The sequence below is a fragment of the Strix aluco genome, chromosome 28 (assembly GCF_031877795.1).
Source record: "Strix aluco isolate bStrAlu1 chromosome 28, bStrAlu1.hap1, whole genome shotgun sequence".
NCBI lineage: Eukaryota > Metazoa > Chordata > Aves > Strigiformes > Strigidae > Strix > Strix aluco.
The window spans coordinates 1,853,235-1,874,660 of record NC_133958.1 but is presented as its reverse complement, the minus strand read 5'-3'; the positions used below and the strand labels follow the sequence as shown (position 1 = coordinate 1,874,660).

At 44.1% G+C, this 21,426-nt stretch overlaps 1 protein-coding gene across 1 annotated transcript in view; it reads left to right on the top strand.

Moving 5' to 3' along the window:
• Positions 1-21,426, top strand: part of ANTXR1 (ANTXR cell adhesion molecule 1) — a 111,652-nt gene that overhangs the window by 33,815 nt on the left and 56,411 nt on the right. Inside the window, exons 11-12 of the mRNA XM_074808201.1 lie at positions 8,636-8,705; positions 9,000-9,078. Coding sequence (XP_074664302.1) covers positions 8,636-8,705; positions 9,000-9,078 — 149 coding nt within the window. The remainder of the gene's footprint in view (positions 1-8,635; positions 8,706-8,999; positions 9,079-21,426) is intronic.

Here is a 21,426-nt window from a genome sequence, read left to right as displayed (position 1 = left end):
CAGAAGGCCCTAAAGTTGCAAGATTTAGGAGTGCCCACGTCCCTCTGCTGTAGCTCGGCCTGGCCTTGTTTTAAGTCCTGAAGATACCTCAGATCACATATCCCTTCGTGCAACTTGTGCCACTGAAGATCTCTAAAGCAAGACTGACTGAGTCAACGTGTGCAGCATTTCAGTTTGAGGGCCGCCAGGGATATGTGTGGGCGGGGATAAGAGGTAGGTTTGGTCCTTCCTTAGAGGAAGGACATCAATACTCGATTTCCCCAAATTGCTTTCCATTTCTTCTATACATTGCTTTCAAGAGCTGCAGCACAAAAGTCTTTGAGAGTGAGTTCTGAAGGCCTGAAAAACTTATCTGGGACTTAATTTGAATTTTTTATTAGAAACCTTAAAATAGATCTGTATCTTGAAGAGAAAAAGCATTGGAAGCAGCATATAAAATGAGTAAACTCTGCTAACCCTGGTTTACAGACAGGGGAACGGAAGTTGCCGTACTGAAGGTAGCTGCTCCAAGTGAGCTAATCACAGACAAGCATGCAAATGTGCTGACACCCAGCCTAGTACTCTTCCTACTGGTTTAGGAGGCCTCTTCAGAAGCTAAAGATTTGGTGGAGATCTCCTTTCTCAATCTTCATTCATTTCTTCCTCCATATCCATCCAACAATTGTCCTTATGACCCCGTTTGCATTGTGAATCTGGGACAGGACTCTGGGCCTGAGTGGAAGGTTAAAAGTAGCTACTGTTCCTGCCAGGTTTGTGAGGTGGAGAAGTGACATTAATAGTAGCCTTCTTTTCCCTCCCTTCCTTGATTTGCTGTCCTGCTTTTTCCTCTGGAGAAGACAACTTGCTCCCCTATCATTACCTTGAAAGTTACCTCTGTTATCTGAGGCTATGCTAACTGTGACCTGCCCCTGCATCCCAATTGCTTCTCAGCTCAGCTTCCTCGGAGCTGGCTGGCTCTGGAGCAAGGCATTCATTCCTGGAAAGATCCTAAAGTCTTCCCAGGGCTAAGAATGTTATCCATCGGCTTTCCACTATCCAGTGTGTCCTGTCTACAGAGACACAAAAACATCCAATGTTGCCAATGGGAGGAACTGTTTGCGAGGGTTACCTCACTCCCAAACACTGTGACCTGGTGTTGGTGGGGGTGAGGAGGAAGACTCCTTCCTCTCTTTTTGTATGCTGACTGCTTGTCTAGCTGAGTAATTTATTGTGGTGTCTGTCATAATAATTTCATAGTGGCTTTCAGGAAAGATCAGCTTATCTTAGTGCAACCTTGGTTTCAAGCTGTCATCCTGTGTCCACAAAATGACTGCGGAAAATAAGGATAAGAGCCAAAAATGTTTCCTGCCCTCTGACCTGATGTATTCCTTGTGTCCTGAATCAGGGCATAGGTGAAAGTGAGCTCATTCTCCTTGGTGCTGCACCAAGCCTTCTCAGTTCGTTTTGCACAGCCCTAGATTGTTTGATGCGGTGACCTGGAAGCAAGAGGCCACAAACTCCATTTCTGAGTTCAGACTGTCCCCTGATTGAGGGAACTCAACAGTTGCTCCCCAACATTCTCAAACTCAAGTCTTTCCTGGTGGGAACTGGCACAGCCCAGTTAAGTTGCTCTGTGTGAGAATGTATCTCAGCGTTCTGGTTCAGTGGATCCTGCAGCTCCGGCCTCTATTCTCAGTGGGCCTTTGTGGCACTTTGTTGCAAACAGCTTAACCTAAGAGTTAACCAACTGAGATTCTTATGGAAACCTTCTGGAGATTGGATAGCTCAGCTGGTTTTGTTTGCTTGAAACCTCTCAGCCTCTGATTGTATCAGGGAGGGAGGTATTTTTAAAGATAATACTAAGCCAACGGTTCCTGAAACCTTAAATTATCCCAGATGAGATGTAGACCAGCACAGCTAGGACTTGCTGAGGTTAAGGGCATGAGCTAATAGATTTTTATTTGGATTATTGGCAGAGAAAAGTGGCAGGTGAAGAGAGCATTGGCTCATAATGTTCATAGCTATGGGGTAAAAAAAAAGGAACATCTGTAGAAACCATGAAGAATATTTGGCTGAGCAGAACTGTAATCAGATGCATGTTCAACAGCAGGGTGTTTTCTGCCAGAAGCAGGACCTAGGAGAATTGATTTCAGACTGCACAGAGTTAAAAGTAATTATCCACTGCAGTGACTTATGACTGCTTTGTGGTGCTAAAATGTCTTTGTCTGCCCAGACTGTGCAGGATCCAGCAAAGATAGCTCTGGGCATAGAGGCAGCTCTGTCCTAGGCAATTTAAATCCGAAAGGAGAGATGAAAGATTGGTGAGGAAACCATGTGGCATGCACCACAGCAGAGCTGGGGCCAGATCTTTGGCATTCTAATAAATGCTCTGGATGCTTGGCCAAAACTGATCCTTTGCACAAACTAGCCTGATATTTTTGCTTCAGCACTGAGTACCAGAAGCAAGGGAGAATGAGGCAAAGACAGTGGGAGCAGGACTTTGCCAGGTATCTACCAGTGGAGAATGAGCTGTATTCCAAAACTGCCCAACAAATGCCTTTAAAAATTGTCTTCTGTTTTCAAAGCCTAGCAGGTTGCTCCATTTTCTCCATCCTTCCTTCCTCCTGGCAGCACAGCACTTTTCTTGTGATACCTTCCTTAGTTTCTCAGCCTGGTCACTCTTAGCACAGAATGTTTTGCTTTGCAGTTCCACTCTAATCCCCAATTTCCCCACTTGATCATGTCACTTTAACCCTCCACTGAATCTTTTATTTTCTTGTAGTAGCTTTTCCCTCTTTCCACTATGGTACTAGAGAATGTCCATCACTGTGCACAAACTCCATCAGGTGTTTTGGGGAGTCTGACCTTTATGAAGGACACAACATATGCCTTTAATTTCTCCTAGGCGAAAACATACACCAAGGTGAATTTGGCATCTGGTTTTGAAGGGTGGCTGAAGTCATTGCTCGACAAAGAATATGGGAACAGGAGAAATGATCAGAAATGATCATGCTTCCCTCAGGTGCTCTCCTAGACTCCAACAAATTGCAGTGTAGGAACTTTTAAAACAGGATTCCTGTGCGTTTACCTCCAGCAGACTTCTCTGCAGCTGCCCAGGCTGAGTGTGGGGCAGACAGGAAACTTGGGCTGAGGGAGGAGGAGAATCTCTGTGCAATGTGGAGTGCTTTACCCAGCTCGCTTATTTATACTGAATGCTGCTGGGGGACCAGGATGGTGTCTCACTGTGACATTAGTATATATGTGTAAACAAGCATGATGGAGCTGATGGTAACAGCTCGGAGCCTGGAGTGAAGCTGTTGCAGTGCTGGACCAAGCCTCCTGCATGGGAGCGACCCTGTTGTGGTGCAGCATGGGCTGCTCCCCTGAGCTGCCAGTTGTGAGCATGAGCAAATGAACAGCCTGGTGCTTTGCCAAGTTCTCTTAGTAGTCTTGGAGCTATATGTGCTTGTTGAGCAGAGTTGTATGCACAGCAGATGAACCCATCAGCGATTCCTTCCAGATCCCTTCTCTCCATCTAGAGATTGTTACGAATGTGATATCATTGTTCTGTGCTTATCTGTCTCTTTCCCCCATCCCCTAACTCTGCTCTGAATGGCTTTGGCTTTCAAAGCTCATGTGTCCCTACACAAAGCAGAGCAATTATAGCATGATCTCAATGTGGTTTTCATTACAGCATTAACAAAACATTTCTTATTTATGGGTCTTTCTCGTAGGCAGTTTCTCTAGCTCAGAGAGTGTTCCAGTGTCTGTCTACATTCCTATCTCCCCACAAAATGGGTTTGAAATAAAAACTTTGCTTGTAGAGTTGTCACAAGAAGTGGCATAAGAGGAGTCAGCCAGGAGGAACAGAGATTGTGCCTTGGTAGGCAAGGTGCAGAGAATTAGGGAGGTATTTTGTCTCATCTGAGGTGACAAAGGGGCAATGGAAGGGCTCAGGGCTACTCATCTTGAGTGGGCTGAGGTACAGCGAACGGCCTTCTTCACACAGATGTTCCTGAGGGAGTCTGACGTGAAAGCAGCCACGCTCGCACCCCCAATTTGCCTGTACCGGTCTAACAGACCAGAGTCTTCGCTCCTGCAGAAACAGAAGACTAGGTCAAAGTATTTTCTGAGCTGTACTTTAGTTGAACACAGTCATAAATCATAAATACAGAAGGAAATTGTTAGTCTGTGATATATGGGAAGTTTGGCAAACAGCTTTTGCAGCCTTTCTGGACTAAAATATGGCTGATATTGCGAGTCCAACAATCAGCACTTGCGATATTGTGGTGGCAATTCAAAAATGTGCTTTCTTAAACCCTTCTGTAAGGGATCTTTGCAGCCAGTTTTCAGTACAGCAGTTGGTGCTTGGGTGAACCACTAACCAACGCAGAGGCTGTTAATTTCAGCTTGGTTACATGGCTAAAAGAAAGTACTACTATCTGTCTGGGTCACCTTCTTTGGATTCTTGTACCTCTCTTTTATTGAGGTTTGCTCTCCTGTGTTAAAACATCATGCATATATTGGGGCTTTTATTATTAAGGTTGGGAAGTACTCCAAGTCTTGACTTGCCAAAAGGTTACACCCTGCTAATGGCAAAAGAAACTATTCACTAATGCTGGGAATAATAGATTTTACAGGCTACAGATAGTTGTTAAAAGGTGCAGGAATGCTGGGTAGCAAATTACAGGAATTTGAGCAGTAGAAAGTACCTTGTTGAAAGGGCATCCACAGATCACAGATGTATTTGTGAGATGTTTGACCCTCCTTCATTTCTGCACACTGCTCTGAATGGCTTTTGCCTCAGGACTGCCTAGGTTTAGTTGCCTGTGTGTGCTGTGTCCCGTGGGTTGTTTTTTTTTTTTATACAGTGAGAACCTTATTTTGCTTGATGGAGTGATTAACGGTGTGCAGGTAAGGAGCAAATTGTGCCCATTACTGTGAGGCATTGCAGTATTTCCTGAAGATGTCCAAGCTCTGCCCGTGGTTGGTGTCTGAGGTGCGATCAAGGCCTGGGCACGCTTTCTATAAAATTGGCAAAGGAGGCAAAGTGATTTCTTCAGGGTTACGCAGCCAGCTAGCGGCCGAGCAGAGAACAGAAATCACTTCCTGGGCAGCAAAGTCAGCGACATCGAGTCGAGCGCTCCGCCCGCCGCCTTCCACCGCTCTTCCACTAGTACTGTCAGCTGAGAGGGGTCCAAACCACAAAATTCAGATTTTGGCATGAGATCTAGAGTTTGGGAGCAATCAGGCCCATCTCTTACTGCACAGGAATACAGCGAGTTTTTTCTGCAGCAGACGAGAAAAGCGGCGTTCTTTCAAATGCATCCTGCAGATACAGATGCAATAGCAGATGAGAAGTGTTGTTTTGTTTGGTTTCCCTATGTAAGTTTTCCAGGAAGGAGTCAGATGGCTGGAGTTATGCAAACCAAATGGATCTTCTTTTGTTTAGAGCAAAGGAAAATAGTCGCTCATTTTTGTGGTGAAACACAAACATTCTCCAAACAAAATAATCTCTCCCTGTAGCCAGCCTGGCCAGCCATGAGTTCCCTCCTGGGACTCTGAGTCTGATAAACTTTCTAGAGAGGCATAGACTTTAATGCAAGTTGGAGGTGGGAAGGGAGAAAAAGGGAAATAAAAAGCTAATGAGATCTAACTAAAGGCCTTGCAAAATTAAGCCAGCTTTTGTTCTAGTGAACGCTGGCATGGACAATTCTTCGGCCTTTGCTCCCAGTGTTAGCAAAAGAGAAAACAAGACATCGGTCTTCATTCTCTTGGCATGTGTGTGCTGAGTCAATGTCATAAATTTATGGGAGTTAATGACATCTTCATAAATCAGGGTGAGAACAGAACTGTAGGGCCAGATTTACCACCAGCGTGCATCTGCCTTGCTTGTGCAAAGCGGGAAATGCTGCTGGTTTGATTTGGTAACTCCATTGCAAAAGCGAGTGGCTGTGTATGGTGCAAGCTCATGGATCCAGCGCCTGTGCTGGGGGTGGCAGGAAGTCAGGGACGTGCATTGTATCACTATGCTGTGGGCTTTAAACACCTATTGTCTGTCTGCCTCTTTCGGGAGGAAGTAATCTTCTAGATAGTATGGGGCTAGCAAAGGGATACCCTGTGCTAAAAACACCTGCTCCTGATGTTTAGCATAGTGGAAATGTTCATAGCTGTTCTTGCACTGAGGCTGTGGGAAAGCAGCAATAATATGGTACTTTCCAGGCCAACAGCAGGAGCAGGCATCTAGAGGGATCACGAAAGCTTGAAGACTGCTCTCAGTAGGTGAGCCATGATGCAGAAGCAAAGCCTGTTTGTGAAAACCATATCACTGGCTAAAATCTTTCACCTTCAGCTGTTTGTGTCAAACAGTCCTTAACTAAATAACTGCTGTGGGTCACTCAAAATTTGTGTGTATATGTAGGCATGGAATCTGCTGGAAGCTGGAAATATAAGGAAAACTTCAGGGAAGGTTACAACATTTCATTACCATTTCATTTTTTTTAATGGAGTGTAAAAAATAAACATTTCCTAACCTGCCTGAGGAAACAATCTTTTATATTGCTGCCAAAGCAAAGAAATACACCAGTATGAAATAGGGATTATAATGTGTGATAGGAATTACTAGAGCAATATTACTGCTTTCTAAAATTTTGTATTTGGTGGAAACCTCTCTTTTAGGAATGTCTGGGAAAGAATGCTTGACTTAGCGAATCCTGCTTCTGCATGAGGGATCAAACTCTTGCAGTCTGTATCTCTTATTTTTACGCATCATCTACTGCAGTAAAATGTGCTGTGTGACCCCGCATCTGAGTGAACCCTGCCGAGCCAAGAACGGGGCCAGGACCAGTAGTGCTCTACTGCTGTTGCCCTAATCGTGGTTCGACACCATCCACGTGAACAAATTTATCTCAGCAGCCAACTAAAGAATGAACAAGGCTCACAGCTGATGCAGAAATTAGAGACGGTTGCCACATTCTTTGGCTTGTGTCTCTTCATGGCTTTTCCTCTTTCCACTGGCACCTTAAACGGAATTGTAACTTGCACAACTTTCCTCAAAAACAAAAGACCAGACAGTCAGAATAGCTCAGCTCTTCATTAGATTGCTGAACAATTTGGTTAAACTTTTATCCTTGCTCCTTTCCGTTGCCTGTTGCTGTCGGTGAGGCACCGAACAGTGTAACCTGCTTCCCCAGTGCCAAGCCGAGTGCGTTGGCAGGTGTGGAGAGACTTCAGACGGTCAGAGACCAGGGTTGCTGGCTGTATCTCGATAGCAAAGCAAGGTGGTGGCCAGTCGTACTCCTGTTTGAACATGGCCCCATGGAATGAAGGTGTCTTCCACCCTGCAGTATCTAGAGATAAGAATCATGATTTGGATTGAAGATGAGGTGTGAAACCTACAGGTTTGAGAGGCGAAGGGGAAGGAACCTGTCAGGAAAGGAGAGGTTTTCAAAAATGAAAATTTTAACTGGAAATTTTTAGGAAGCTGCTAATATTTTGTAGCATCTCTCATCTCAGGTCTATAAACAGCTCTAGAGACCCTAGAGATGGTTATAAGTACAGCTGGTAGAAAGCTTTCTGATGCAGTGACGTGCTTCTGGAAAATGATGATTCAGCAGAATCAGCCACTTCTGTGGGAATGTGTGGTTTCCAGTCCAAAAAAACAAAAACCACCCAGCCTGCCTGCCTGTTTTTCTGCCGATCTGCCCAATCTCTAGTCAACTGGCAAATGGGCTGGGAAGTTCCTCGGGATCCCCATCTGTCTGGTCACCAGAGAGATATTATAAAGTTCTGATTTACGTCTACAAAAAAAGGAGTATTAGTTAATGTTCCTGTTTCCCAGGCAATTGCCTATTGGTAGTTTTTCTCACTCCACTTTTAAAACCATGGTATAATTCAGGTTGGGAGATTTAATTTAGGTTCAGACGAGTCTACCTTGAAGTGCAAAATTTTCCACACTTTTATTTTCTTAACTCAGCTATTTCCAATTCTATGTAATCTGTTGCAACTCCATCTAGACTCCTGTATAGAGTGGCTGTGATAATTCACTCTGACCATTCAAAAAGTTTTGTATCTTCAGTTCTGTTGTGGCTCAGACCTGTGGCCTGATAGATTTCAACAGCACAGAGCAGCTGTAGGAATGGCGAAGGTGCTTGCTGCAAGATGTGGGTGACAGGCCGTGCAGGGCTTCCGATTGCCCTGGGGCTTTCAGCTTTGCAGGGGCAGGTAGTCCTCAGCCCTTTTGTAGGAGCAGGGGCACAAAGGGCTCTGCGGAATCATGTTTCACTGTGAGAATGACAGAGCGCTGTGGCAGCCTGAAAACAAAGACAGTTTTCACGAGGGCTCTGCACAGAAATGAGGAAGAAAGGTCAGCTGCCACATTTCCCCATCTTTCTTGAGGGGTAAATGCGAGATGTTGAATTCTTTTTTTCTCCTGTGGTGCAGGGTATCTGCTGTTACCTTGTATTTGCTCTAATTCCACAGGCTAAAAGCATGCCTACGGTTACCTCGGAACAACTGCTGTGCAATAGCTTTTTATCCCTCACATAGTGTTTGATATTGTTTATGGATCAACAGTGAATAAAAGCATTATTTAAGCTTGGTCTTAAATGCCTGCATTACTGACCAGGTAATAAATCCCAGTATTTCTTTTTTCCAGACGAGAAGCCTTTTGTAGTGGAAGATACCTACTTACTCTGCCCAGCACCTGTGCTACGAGAAGTTGGCATGTATGTTTTTTCTACATACTCAAATATTTACTTTGCCTGTGGGAAAATGAGTCTGTGTCATCTCACTATATTCTGTTGTTCTCAAATGCATCTATTTCTGACATTGTCTCTTGTGCTTGTTGGGTTAAGCGGCAGGTGTGTACTGGAGATCTCACAGGGGAGAGAGCACCAGCAGTGTGAATTAACCTGTACAAAAGGCTTTTCTGTGCATCGGGAGCCCAGGTCCCAGAGGATATTATCTAGTAGGGGACTGTGGACTAGCTGGCCTGACTTGTTTCTTGTTTTTTTTTCCAGGGAAGCAGCTCTTCAAGTCAGTATGAATGATGGTCTGAGCTTCATCTCTAGCTCTGTCATCATCTCCAGCACACACTGTGTAAGTTCTGATTCATGCGCCTAAAATGATTCAGTAGGATGGTGGTACTTAGCAACAGATGTTTGTTACACAGATATTAGGGCTTCCAAGCTGAGTAAGCCTGGTGTGCAAAGGACCTGTTTCCCTCTTTTAAAGATGAGCTCGTGAGTGTGGTAATATGACATTTTGTGTATCGTGCCATAATGTGGCAAAGCTCTTGAGCCTTCAGTGAACACCTCAAACTCCTTATCTGCTGTAGGATGCAGACCAGAACAGGACTAGGGGCCAGTGGTCTCTATCTGCTTGTCTGCTGCACAGTGAACAAGAAGCAGGTCTGCTGGCTTCGTTAGCTAGTCTGTCTCCTCTACAGCAGTGATGCTGCTAATTGTGAAAGACGTATGGCAGTTGTGATCACGCCCTTTGTCTGGAAACCAGTATGGTTGCTAAAAAACCACAGGAGATTCCCCACTGAAGTAGCTGGCTTATGGCTGGCATCCTTTGTCACCAGTAGTGAATTGCTGCACTCAGTCTCTGGTGGAATCAGGCAAAGGACAATGAAACCATTTATATTCATGGTATTGCTCAAGATGCTGCTTCTGCTAAGTCATGGCTGTTGGGTATAGAGCAAGAAATGACTTACACTAAAGGAGGTGGTGGAGGAATTCACCTTCAGTTCAGAACAGTCATGCTTCAGTGTATTCAGCTTAATCTGTGGGAAGACCTGTCTTCTGTACAGGGAATGGTTGAGGCGCTGCTTTACTTCTGTGTACTGACTTAAACTGTCTTTTGGGAATCCAGAGTAGTGTTGCCAGAAAGACTTGAAAATCTGTCCACAACCTGCTTTTCTCCCTGTCCAGTAAAGGCACATTGTGTTTCCATACAGACTGAGTTAAAAGGCTAAATTGTATAACATTGGATTGCCAGCAGTCTTCTGTGGGCCACAAAGGCTGATGCACAAGATGAGAAGAAGTCTTTTGTGTCACTTGATCTTGATACTTGTTCAACAAGGACAAGACTCTATGGAGAGGCAGTCTTCAAAGCTTACATGAGGGGTTATATTCCAAAATTTATAAAGGCTTCCTTCTGCCTTAAAAGAAGGGAATTTATTTTATGAGTTACTTTTTTGGTTCAAGTTCTCTTTGTTCACTGGCAAAAATGTAATTGTATGTTGTCAGCAAATTACAGGAATATTTTCCTATGTTTTGTGCATATGAGGCAAGACCTAGGAAAGAATTTTCTTAGAGAAAAATTATTCCTTCTTGATATGCTTTCTTCCAGGGATAGAATTATTATTTCTAGGTTATAGGAGATGAAATATCTGTTCCTTTTCTATTGTTTTAATAGCTGTGAGGAAACTTTTGAAAATGCCTATGCTTCATGACAGCGCCTACTTCTCTGATGCCTCCAAGCTGCAAAACTGGATTTGCAGTGCAGCTAAACCACCAGAATTCAAATCCAGATCCTACATCCAAACCTAGATGCAGCGACGTTCAGTGGCTGCTTTGAAAATTATATCACAGGCTTCACTAATCAAGGATGTTTCTTCTGGGTAAACAGGCATTTTGTCTTTGTAGTAGTGTTTATTTTTTTCAAGTTCTTTTTAAAGATGAAACTGTTTACTGAGTCGAAAATCCCCTCTTTAATTAAGGTTACAAGGGTTTCAGTCCTGGAAATACCGATATACAAAATGTGCACCGAATGACTTAATTAATTGACTTCAGACCTGAAAGTCTGTTTGAAGCTCTGCAGCCAAAGTGGAACAGTCAGAAAGCTGTGGAATGAGGTGATGGTAACAAGCAAGGGAAAAAAAATAAGGTTTTCTTCCCTGTGTGCAAACCAGCAATCAGTGCTTTGGGTTTCCATTCTGTGCTTTATTTCAGAAATGATCAGGTTTGAAAAGAGGCCTGGAGTGTCATCCTCAAAAAGTTTCCCAGATGGCAATTGGCAGTGACTTAACATGGCAGCCCCACACTCCCTTTGATGTGAGTGCCTTGAACCCCAACCTCCTTGCTCTCCAGAAATGGCTATTTAACGGGAAGGAGCAAAGGAGGGGCTTGATGGCATGATAAAAGTTACCATTTCTTTCTTTTTTTTTGGTAGCTCCACAACAAAACCTCCCTATGCAGCGTGTAAATAAACTGCAAATATCCCATTTTCCCTATGAACAATACCTATCCTGTTCTATGAACTACCCATTTTTGAGGACTATCTGGAGGTAATCCAGGGAAGAAAATTCAATTAAGAGCATAGCTGAAGCAGACAGCCACATTCCCAGCAAGTAAAGACCAAAATGAACAGCCAGACTTTGACTCCTAAGTTATAAATGTAGGTATTTGAAGATGAGGACATATAGAGCCTAGATACTGAACTATCTAATAAGCTTTTTCATCACCCTAGCTGGCAAAAAATTTAGTGTAGGTTTTCATGCTAAGGAAACTGGGCCAGTTTCTCTTAGGTCAATAGAGCAAAGCTATTTTATACTAGTGTAGGTCCCGACCTTTATTTAATATGTGAAGACTCCTAGGAATGAGGCAGCTAAATAAATGTCAGTTTTATTGAGCAGTGAAAACTCTAGAAGAAAGAAAACACTTTTTGTCTTAGGTCACTTTTTGGAAACAAAAAAGGGATCAAAGCCTTTGCCTTTTCTAGAAGCACATCGCGGCTTCAGCGCTGTAGCTCAGCAAGACCCAACTCCTGCAATTGCCAGAAGCGAGGAGGGAAGAGCACTTGGTACTCCTGTGATCACATTGTGTTTTCTAACACCAAGTGCCAGCTGCTGAAAATGGGATACTGGGATTTTTTGCCTTGCCCAGTGCTGTCATTTTTGTGAGGTTGCCAGTTAAAAGTGCTTTTTGCAGACTATGCTGCCTTCGTATTCAAATACTGAATGCGTGGCAGAAAGTGTTCTGTGCACTGGTCCCCTTTAGGAAATGTTACTGGTTTGTGTCTCTGAGTGCAATAATGCGCATGCTTCTCTGGTATAAACTGAGTCCCTCTGGGAACAGACAGAGCTTTTGCTTGAGCCTGCATTGCCTAACTGAAGTAATTATTTGCACTTTTTCCCCTTGAGGTGTAAAATCTGCTACAGCATTTCAAGGGAGAGAAAATGAGGGAAGGTTAGGAATGAAGACACACGTAATGGCTGATTTAATCTCCTCAGACTGAGGCACACTTAAATACATCTCACTTTCCAGCATTAAGTGATACTACTTGTCAAATCTGTCAGCACCAAATTAGACCCCACTTTTTGAACACTGGTTGGGGTTTTGGGTTTTTTGTTTTGTTTAAAGGAGTCATACCTACATCTAAAACAGCCTCAGAGCTTCTACCTATGTTTTCAAATCTGGGCACTTTGGAATCCACTTCCTGAACTGCAGGTGGTCTGTTGTGCTTCGAGGGAGTTCTTGTTTTCCCGAGCTTTCTGCTTCCTGAAATGTGGCAGGCTTCAAGGATTGCAGTCCAAAAAAAAGTGCAAGGGGTGTCAAATTAAACTGCAGGGGTTCTGTTGTATTCTGCCTTTTGCTTAATTGCTTGTGCTTTCCAATATCAGAGTACAGGCATGACTGTATATGCTTTTATACCTCATTTTCCATGGGACTCAAGGAATCACTGCTTTAGGTTCCCAAAATAAAACTGCCAGAGGTGCTTAAATTTTGTTTTTTAAAGTGAGCCTTCAGGTTTTCTTGGTACTTCACTGCAGTTCTCTACGTTGAAAGGTAATTGATTTTTCTTTAACAAAAGAAAACAGAAGAAGGTGTGGAAGAGACTTGTAAAGATGCTTTTGTTTCAGAGGATCTTTCAGCATTTCCATTTTAAACCACATTTTGGGAAGACTTGCAGTCACATAAAAGTGGTTGCAGCTGGATCAGGTGGAGCAAAATCTCCATTTAAAAAAGAATCAAAATTCTTCTCAGTTGGCCCAGTTGTTTTCAAGCGTGAGGTATGAATCATAGGAGGTCTTTGGGGATTTTATTTTTTTTCTTCCTTGGGATTTTCAATATGAGTTTTTAGAGACAAGAGAGTTGATTACACACGGGAGGCCCTTTTAAATCCCTTGTGATAAGTATCAGTCTGGAATTTGCCAGGGCACATTTGCCTACAAATGAAACTCCAAATACAAGGTCTGTCTGATGCCTAAAGAAGTTATCGGTCAGAACAAAGCTTGACGCCTCGATTTCATGCAGGAGTTTAGTTAAAGGTGGAGTTGTCATTTTCTGTGGAATTGCATGGGACTACTCAGTTTTTGGAGGGCAGTCTTTACCTCAAAGAACAGAGAAAGAAAGAAAGAAAGAAAGAAAGAAAGAAGATAGGACCAGGTTAGTAGAGGAGAACTTTTTTGTTTTGATGAATGTGACTCCCTCTCCCACCCTCTTGTTAGTTCCTTGGGAATAGTGCTTTTGTTGTGGTTTGTTACCATCTTGGCTTTTCTGCTGGTTTTGGTGGCTTAAAGTCTAATGGGAAACCTGGCTGAAGAGTGCTTGATGCCCTCGAGGTGCTAAAGCATCAGAGCATGTATCTGTCTGTCAGGAATGGAAAATAAAGGCACACTGGAGAGAGACCAGGGTATTGCACCCACTGCTTTGAGATTATAAAGCCAGCCTACCCCAGGTAATCACAGCCCCACAGGTGGCTGGGGCTGCAGCAGACATTCTCACAGATCCCCAAGTGGTGTAGGGCAAGAGGAGGCAGGTACTTCAGGGGGGAAGAAGTTGGGAGGGCTGTGTCCTGCTCAACCTCACCGGGTGCCTGCAGCAACCCGGGACAGCCAGGCTCAGTAGGCAGGGGCTGTGTGTCAGTAAGGAGCTCTGTGGACAAAAAAGGGGTTTTGCTTGTTGGAAGAATGCAGTGATTTCCATTTATCTGTCAAAAATGGGCCAGACGCAGGAGCTGTTGTGGTTGGGCGAAGCATTTGTTTTATTAAGTTATGGAATGCAGATGAAACCCTCTAGCTTAGGGCAGAATGATACTGCATGTAAATATCAAGCTTGCTTGTGCCCTCTATTTTTTTTTGCTGACTGCACACCCTGGACTGAGGATTACTGACTGGCTTCTGGTAAAGCTGCTAACAGTGCCTGGGTTTACTTCAGAAGCAAGAGGATAACACTGTGTAAATCAGGGGCTGCAGACAGAAGTTTAATCCTGCTCCCCACTAACTTACATATTACCCAGTTAAACTAAGACAGGGCTGTCCTGAGTGTAATTTAGGGTGTTATTTGGCTCAGGCTGTGGGACCACTGGCAGCTACCCCAACAGAACAGGAGAATGGTTGGAATGAGTGTTCTTAAGGTTTGGAGACAGCGTGCTGTTTATATGCTTAGCTGGGGGATATAAGATGCCAGCATCTCCAGTATGACAAGGCTCAGCTGGCTGGAAGTATTTGGTGAATTTGTCTCTTGGCTTGCTTGTCTTGGAGAGTTACTAATTTATTCCTCTCAATATCTGTACCTTTTAAACAATGTTTTTCTTTAATTTGAAAGTTCCCTGTGGGGGAAGGAATCCCCCCTTCCGTACAGAGACTGCATTACCTAAGCAAAAGAGAGCAAAACTGTGCAGGGACATCCAGGTGACCTCTGTTGCTGGCAGAAGGTGCTAAATGGCAGCCCTGAGTATGGAAGCCCCCAAAGGCCAGGCACGGGTTAGGGACAAGCGTTGCTTCTGAAGAAATGTCCTTACGGCCGTGGCATTACACAGGCCCAGAGAGAAGCTGGGCTTGTTCCCCTGCGTTATTTTGGACAAGGTAATCTCTTCTCTCTAGAATCCAGTGTGGATTTAAAACCCTCTCTCCAGTCCTTGGAATCAGTTGTGACTGCTTGGACTGAGATTCCAGGAGGAGGCTACCCTTGAAAGCATTCTTCAGGAGGCTTGTAGATGTATCCTGGGTATCTGTTTAGCAACTGGGTCCTCCGGTCAAGTTCAAGCGTCAAGGAGGTATTTTGGTTATAAATAATGTTTAGTTATCAGTACTTGCCGCTATTTGTCTCTGTTGCTTGACTCAAATTAGACAAAGGCACCTTCTGGGCACAAGACACACACTCCCACACCACTTTCTGCTGATATTCTTTCTTACTTGGCCTTTGTACTCCAGTCACAATTACAGATCTGACTTGCTCCAGGTGCTGTGTAACCACAGAAGACAAAAGACAGCTCCTGCCCCCAAATTGCTCCCGTCCAGCTCCTTGCAGCAAGGCTATTTACTTCAAATGTTACAATGCTCTTGCTGTCAGCCAAGTGCTCTCAGCTTTCCAGTGCCTCGGAACGGTGTCATCTGCCAGCGTGGGCCGGGAAATGAGGTGCCTTTGTTCTCCGTTGCAGAGGTCTCTGTGCAGTATTTTGACAGAGGCCATGCGTGCCTGGTAACTGAATAAAGCTGTCAGTGATTACAACAAGGGCTTCAGAAATAATTGGACACATTTAGGTGTGACTTTACAGTGCTTGAACGGTATATTTTCACATACCATGAAAGACTGAATTCTTGTTGTCATGATCAGTTTTCTCTCTCTTAGGTTTTAATATTAGAACTTTTTTTCAATGTGCCTGCATTTACAAAAGAGACATTAAGGCAGAAAATAGATTAATGTAGCCTCCAGTCCCAGTCTGGAAGTTGACAACTTACATTGCTACACGTGTTGTCATGTAGTTGCTCGCTTTCTACCCTTTATCTGACAGACCACAATACCTTCATTGGGTGGCAGATAATTAATGATGAGAGTTTAAAAAGTAGTTTCATTCTACTGCAGATGTCAGTGGACCTTTGAAGGCCTCAAGAACTATAGTTTACTCTCTGCTAAACATAAAAAAACTCATCTTGTAACAGTAATAATATAAAGCATAGGACCACAAATGCAATGGGAATGGCGCATCCTCAGCTTCCACTAGCGTAAGACTAAAAAAAAAAATGAAATTATTTCTTCTTCCTCAGCTATTAGTCTCTGCATACCACCAACTTCCTATGGAAAGTTGCCCTGCATCAGGCTTTAGTGGTATGAACAGTGTATGAACAGTGGTTTTCCCACTGCTTGAAAAAGAATTAACAAGGAATGGCTGGTGGAGTTGGGAAGCTCTTAAAAAGGGATTTACTCCTGTTCCCATGGTAGGAGTATGAAGAACTGAAAGAAGGAGAAAGTATTAAATGCTGCTTTATGAATGTGTATGCATGCAGATGTGCGCAGAGCAGGTTGCTCACCAAACATTGTCAGGAAAGGGAATGTGCAATAGAGGAAATAATTTACAAGGCAGCATTTAGAGGCAGGAAGTCAGTCCTACTCTGCTGACTGGAGGGCTGCTGCCAAGTTCTTCAGTGCAAAAAGGGAGCATCTCGGAGAGAAGCCAGGATGGGAATTAAAATAAGTCTTTGTTCATTTTCTAAAATGCTCCCAGAAGAGGAAAAACCGCTAATGACCTCTTGCAATAGTAACTCTCAGACTCAAAATGGGAAGGGAAGGGAAAACTGCAGGGCTGCAGTGACAGCGTAAACCAGGTCCTCCTGGGCAGCTCTCGACTGGAAGAGCAAGGAGCATCACTAGGTGATGCTCTCATACTCCCGGTAGCACCTAGTGAGCAACACATGATGTTTCTTTGCAAGAAGGTGAGACAATGGAGGTACCCACAGTGGGCTGGGAGAGCATTTCTGTGGCAGGATATTACACCTGCCTTAGACTAGCATTGATTGAACCTCATTTTTATTTGCCATGTATATCCCGTTCATATGGATGTCTGCGCTGTTCCTTCAGGAGAAGGGCCAGGGGAATTACGCTTATAAAAAGGAGCACGTTTCAGCTGAAAAGGGGCATGTTGGGTCAGGGCAGTCTGGGGAAGCGATTGCATTTGGGAGGCATGTGCAGTGCCTTAAACTGGGCTTGCCTTTGCACGCTGGGGTCCTATCCAGTGCCAGCAGATACCAGCCCCTCCTCAGCTGAGATGCTGGTGCTCCAAAACCCCTCTTGGATGGGAAGATCTCAAGGTGGTTAAGCACACTGCCGGGCAGTGAGCCCTTCCGCAGTGCTGGATAGGATTTCAGATTTTGGAAACCAGAGGAGAGCTGCTGGTAGCAGTTGGGCCAAGCCAGTCCCTGGCTGTGGAAAAGGGGCTTCTTGAAACGTTGTGTGTGGAAGTGAATGGATGCAGTGGCTTATTGCACATGACAGCAAGTTGAGGCAAGAGAAGGTCTTGCATAGGCAGATCAGAGAGCTGGTTATCTTATAATGAAGCAGTTATCTCGGTGGCAATCATTAATAAATGGCTTGGGGTGATCAGTGAGGTGACAGGTGGGGAACAGGCCTACCATTCTCGAAAGAAATAGTCCCTCTGGTCTCATATTTCCAGTTGCAAGGGTGCAGGAGCCACTGGAGTCAGCTAAAAAGGAGAACTTTTAACCTCGACACACTTTGTATTTGACAAAAGGAGGTGGGTACTGGCGCAGCTTTACTACATCTAGGTATCCTGGTTTTCTTCCTGTGGCTGTTTGAAACACTGAAGGAATTTGCACCTTTGAGTTAAACAATAGTGGATGGATTTGATCTTTAAATATGAAGAAAGAAAAAGTTTGAAAATCAAGAAAGTACTGCAGGCTTGTAGTAAAAACTAATGATGCCCTTCACTGAAGGGTTTTTTCTTATTCCGAAGGAATGTAATTCAGTGCTAAAGTATGGTTTTTTTCAATTGTGACTTTGTTCTGGGCTGCACAATCAAGGCTCTGCTAGTTATCAGTGTTGCTAAGTCTGCAGGCAATTAAAGTGCATTCACTATTGTATCAATAGAGGCTTTATGAAACTGCAGAGTAAATTTAATGAGCACTTTCCTAGGCCCTTGACCTGTATATTATTAGTTGAGATATTGCTCTGTGGGAACTCCAGGGCATATGATTTCAGGTTTGTTTCTAAAAGAAATTGCTCTTAAATGCTTTATGCTGCAGGTATAGTTGGCAGTGAATGTTTTCCCTAACACAGGTCACCCGAAGAGTTAAATGTGCAGAGATTATTTCATCCTAATATTGCTACATGGGCTGTTTTATAATACCCTTAAGTGTGGTAGGCATATTACAAACAGCATGTTCCTATGGTTTGGAAAGTAGAGATATGCAGGAGAGACCAATAAATTGGACGTGGGGGTGGAAGTCTTGAAAAAGTTTTAATTTGGAAACATCAAAATAGATCGTGGATATGCAGACTTTTTTTCCTGTGGCAGTGCTAAAATTCACTAGAAAGTCAGTGCTATAATCTCTGCACGTATGTGCACCTCTAGTAGTGAAATCCCATTTAACATTTAAGTTGAAACAGAGCACTTTGAAACTGTTTGAAACAACATTTTATTTTATTGAAGTGTTTTTCTGTTGAAAATGTGATTTCAATTTAAAGTGAGTTTCAGAAGGAAACTTATCCCAAACACGTCGTCTTGTGTGGGTTCAGGTCACGCTGGCACGCTCTTCACCTTGTCAGACTCATGGCAAGCCACCTGTAACAGCCTGTGAGGAACTTCTCCTGTTCAGCTGGGGGCAGAGGTACATGAGTGTTAGCTCAAGGAAGGTGCTCCTGAGATTTATTTTTTTTTAAGTGCTGCTTTAAATGCTACAAATCTCATAGACATGCACAGAGGCAAGACATTCCAGAGCTGTAGCATGCTGTTTTCCTTCCTTTCCTTCCTTGCGAAGAAGTAAACTGAATTCAAGCCATAAATGGTTGCTGTTATGACAAAGTCTAATTCCACAGAATTTTGTCTGCTATTATTCCAGTTTCTATTTACCTCCTGAAATGGATTTAACATACTTCTTAAGGACTGCCTTCAGGCACAAATGGAAACCAAAATAACTGCTTAGGTTTCACCCCAAAGGTTTTGTTGTTTAGCTACAAGTGTTGGGGGACAAGAGATGACTGTTTCAGAATAGGAGCTCCTCAGTACTTCCTCAGTCAAAACAGAAACATCTATAACCAAACATGCACTGTCAGGAGGGGTGCTCAAGCTGCCGGCATTTTTTCAGTGCAAGTATTTGTGCAGACTGAACCTAAAAAGAGCCCTCAAGAGGCCTCTGCCTTTGTGCTAGCTGATTTCAGGCCTGTGATGTCCCAGCCACAAAGCCAAGGCTCGCACACTCACCTCCAGGACAAAATCTGAGGCCTGACAAGTTGCTGTGACCTCTGCCTGCAGCTGTAGGGTGTGATTATTACGATGCTCATCCAGAGTGCTGAAGGCTTGCAGCTCGCTCTGATCCGTGCTGCTTCCTGCAGTCAGGCTGTTAAAACTGTCACACCTGAAGTTTGACAATTAACAGGTAATGGCGTGACCAGTAGAGACCTGAGCAGATGGTCAGTGGCATGAAGTCTTACCCTTGTTTTTAGCCTTTGGCTCAGAATAGGTCTCGTGGTGGTAAAATTCAGGTGTCAGGAGCTTTGCATCGGAAACAGTAACAGAATTTGGAGCATTTTACCAAACCAGATGGGATGTTCAAGGGAGCTAGAAAACCAAAGAGGAGGGCAAAGGCCTTTGGACCTCAGCACCTCTGAGTGTGGGGAAGTGCCTGTCATCTGAAGACTACTGAATCCTGGTACTGCTGGAAGTATGTACAACTGAGGAGGGGAAGCTCACCAGTCTGCAGGGTGTTCTCATGTTGTGTTTTTTCATACACTATCCCACCAGACCCTATTGTATTTAATGCAGGATCCCAGATACAATGCCTTATGGGTGAGGCACTAGCCTGGGACTGGACAAACTTGAATTCTACCATCAGTTCTGCCATCTCTGCCTTTCAGAACTCTTGTGAACACTTCTGTTTAGCTGGAAACTTTTAAGTATTTCTTCTGAAGGAAAAGTTCGGCTTGGTTTTGTAAGTGTAAACACAGCAATCAAGGATTAGAGAATTGTTTTCCCTGACCGAAGATTTTTCCTTGTAACAGGGGGAGTAATGATTGCTCCTCCTTCCCACCATGTGTTTGCCTGCTCTGTTTGGTGTGTGAACTCTTCAGGCCAAGGGCTGTCTCTTGCTCTGGGTTTACACAGCATGTGGTGAAGTGAGGCTTCTCTGGTGTTTACACTGGGCTGTAAAGCAATAACGCAGGTTGCTGGCAAAGCCCTTTGTAAGCAGGCTCTCATCTCCTTTCAGCTGGGGAAAGAGAGGAGGGAAAGAGATCATTGCCAGAGGGGCGTCTCATTTCACAGTGTAGTAAACTTGGAAAAAAGGAGCTGAGAACACCTATGCTGGGTGACCTAGAACAGGTGTTTCTTGCTCACATCCCCTGCTGAGCTTGGCTCCCACTCAAGCAGCTTCACATAGACGCTGATCAGAGCAGAACAGTGCATTCAGTGAGTTTTCATTTCCTTTTAGAAATTAGGCCAGATTGTTTCTGTTATATTAAAAAAATTCCTGTGTGTGATGAAATAAATGATAGACATCAGTTTCTGTTGCTGTGATGGGGGAGTCCCCAAGAGAGTTGGGCAGAAATGGAGAGTGTTTCCTTCACAATAAAAGCTGCCTGAGTCTCTCTGGTGTGAAAAGGCAGGGTCATCCTTTGTCTTCCCCTCCCCTATTGACTAAAGGACATTAAAATAGTTTATCCTTTCTCTCCAGGGAGAAAACTTCGGTCTGATTTTGGATGCTCATTCAAAACTGTAGTCAAGATTTTCATAAAGCTTTTTAAAAGCACTTCATTCTTTTCCTACTAACACGTCTGAAGGCTTTCAGCATGTTATTGCTCTTCCTTCTTGGAAAATGTAAAAAAGACTGGGATACAGGGGCCATTCACATCTTCCCTGGCTCTGGAATGACGTTAACCATGTTTCTCCTCTTTGTAAAGCGCCGAAGGTTTATCAGTGATGTGTTATTTAAGTTGTTATTACTGTAGAGTCACCCTGAAGTGACACTCGGTTATACAGCTGTCTTCATGCTGCTGCTCCCAGTCCTGAGTAGCAGTGCAGATGGTTCTGCACTCCCAGCCCTCAGGCAGTTATGGCAGCAGCTTTCCAGCCTGCCCTGGAGGAGCCACCACGGGGCTGCCTGACAGCCTGAGGTCCTCTGCTGCAGTCAGCAGCTGGGAAGGCTCCCACAAGCTCTTCTGCAAAGCACAGGGGACTGACAGACTGCCTGTAGTCCTGAGAGCAGCTAGCTGAGAGGGTGCATCGCTTCTGTTTGCTGGAACAGTGAGTGCAGAACCAGATTAAACAGGGTATTTAAGCTTCTTACTTTCCAGTGAAGCCTGTAGGAGTTAGGACTAAATACCGAACCCAGCCTTCAAGGCCTATGAAAGCCAAGCTCTCGATGCATGTATTTAACAGAAGTCCATCCCTCTTAGGCACAGCATGAAGTCAGCACATTTAAACACATGCTTAAAGTTAAATCCATTTACTGCTGTGGTAACAAGCACGCATGCTACCCACCTCCCT